This window comes from Austrofundulus limnaeus, unplaced genomic scaffold, assembly GCF_001266775.1.
Source record: "Austrofundulus limnaeus strain Quisiro unplaced genomic scaffold, Austrofundulus_limnaeus-1.0 Scaffold3608, whole genome shotgun sequence".
In the NCBI taxonomy this organism is placed as follows: Eukaryota; Metazoa; Chordata; class Actinopteri; order Cyprinodontiformes; family Rivulidae; genus Austrofundulus; species Austrofundulus limnaeus.
Window position 1 is genome coordinate 3,617 of NW_013956010.1, and position 797 is coordinate 4,413.

Consider the following 797-nt stretch of genomic DNA (forward strand, 5'->3'; position numbering starts at 1 on the left):
GGACTCTGGTTGTGTGGTTGGACTCTGGTTGGACTTTAGTTGTGTGGTTGTATGGTAGGACTCTGGTTATATGGTTGGACTCTGGTTGTGTGGTTGGACTCTGGTTGTGTGGTTGGACTCTGGTTGTGTGGTTGGACTCTGGTTGGACTTTAGTTGTGTGGTTGGTTGTGTGTCTCAGTGTGTATGTGTGTTGTACGTTGTCGGGGGATGATGCTCAGCCTCAGCGTGTTCCCAGCCCTCCTGAGGATCTGGGACAGGTCTCGGTGCTGCAGACCGTCCACTGGTCGACTGTCCACAGCCTTCAGCTGGTCTCCTGGCTGAATCTGTCCGCTGCGAGCTGCAGGACTGCCACGTCTTACCGTCACGAAGCGGTGAGCCATCACTGAGGGGGCTGCAGAGACAGGGGGTGGGGTCACAGCTGTAACCATGGTAATGTTTGTTGTCTGTTAATAGAACTGATGTTAAACCCTTTGATCTCCTCTGGCCCCGCCTCCTCTCTGTTTGACAGCTAGTAATAATAAATCTGTAGTATTTTAATAATTCAGACCTCCACAGTCTGGCTGCAGACCAGTCAGGTGGTCTACACTGACCCGGGTCATATTAAGACTTCCAGTTTCATCTGACCCAAACGGTTTTGTCCTCTGGACTCTGAAGGTAAACAAGTCCAGACCTTTGGGAGGGGGAGGAGAAATTCCCAGAAAGCTTTTGTGCCTCAGAGACACTAATCCCTGAACTGCAGAGCGGAGACATCAGGTGACCCTGAACCACCAAGAACCACCAAGAACCACCAAGAACCA

At 51.4% G+C, this 797-nt stretch overlaps 1 protein-coding gene across 1 annotated transcript; it reads right to left on the bottom strand.

Annotated features, from left to right (window-relative positions):
* Positions 1-6: 6 nt before the first annotated feature.
* On the bottom strand, positions 7-391 carry LOC106511931 (membrane-associated guanylate kinase, WW and PDZ domain-containing protein 3; the record flags this gene model as incomplete). Its single annotated transcript, XM_014000649.1, is given in 1 exon segment — positions 7-391. A coding segment is annotated over 1 exon segment (242 nt), but the record flags the coding sequence as incomplete, so codon positions are not given.
* Between the last annotated feature and the right edge of the window lie 406 nt (positions 392-797).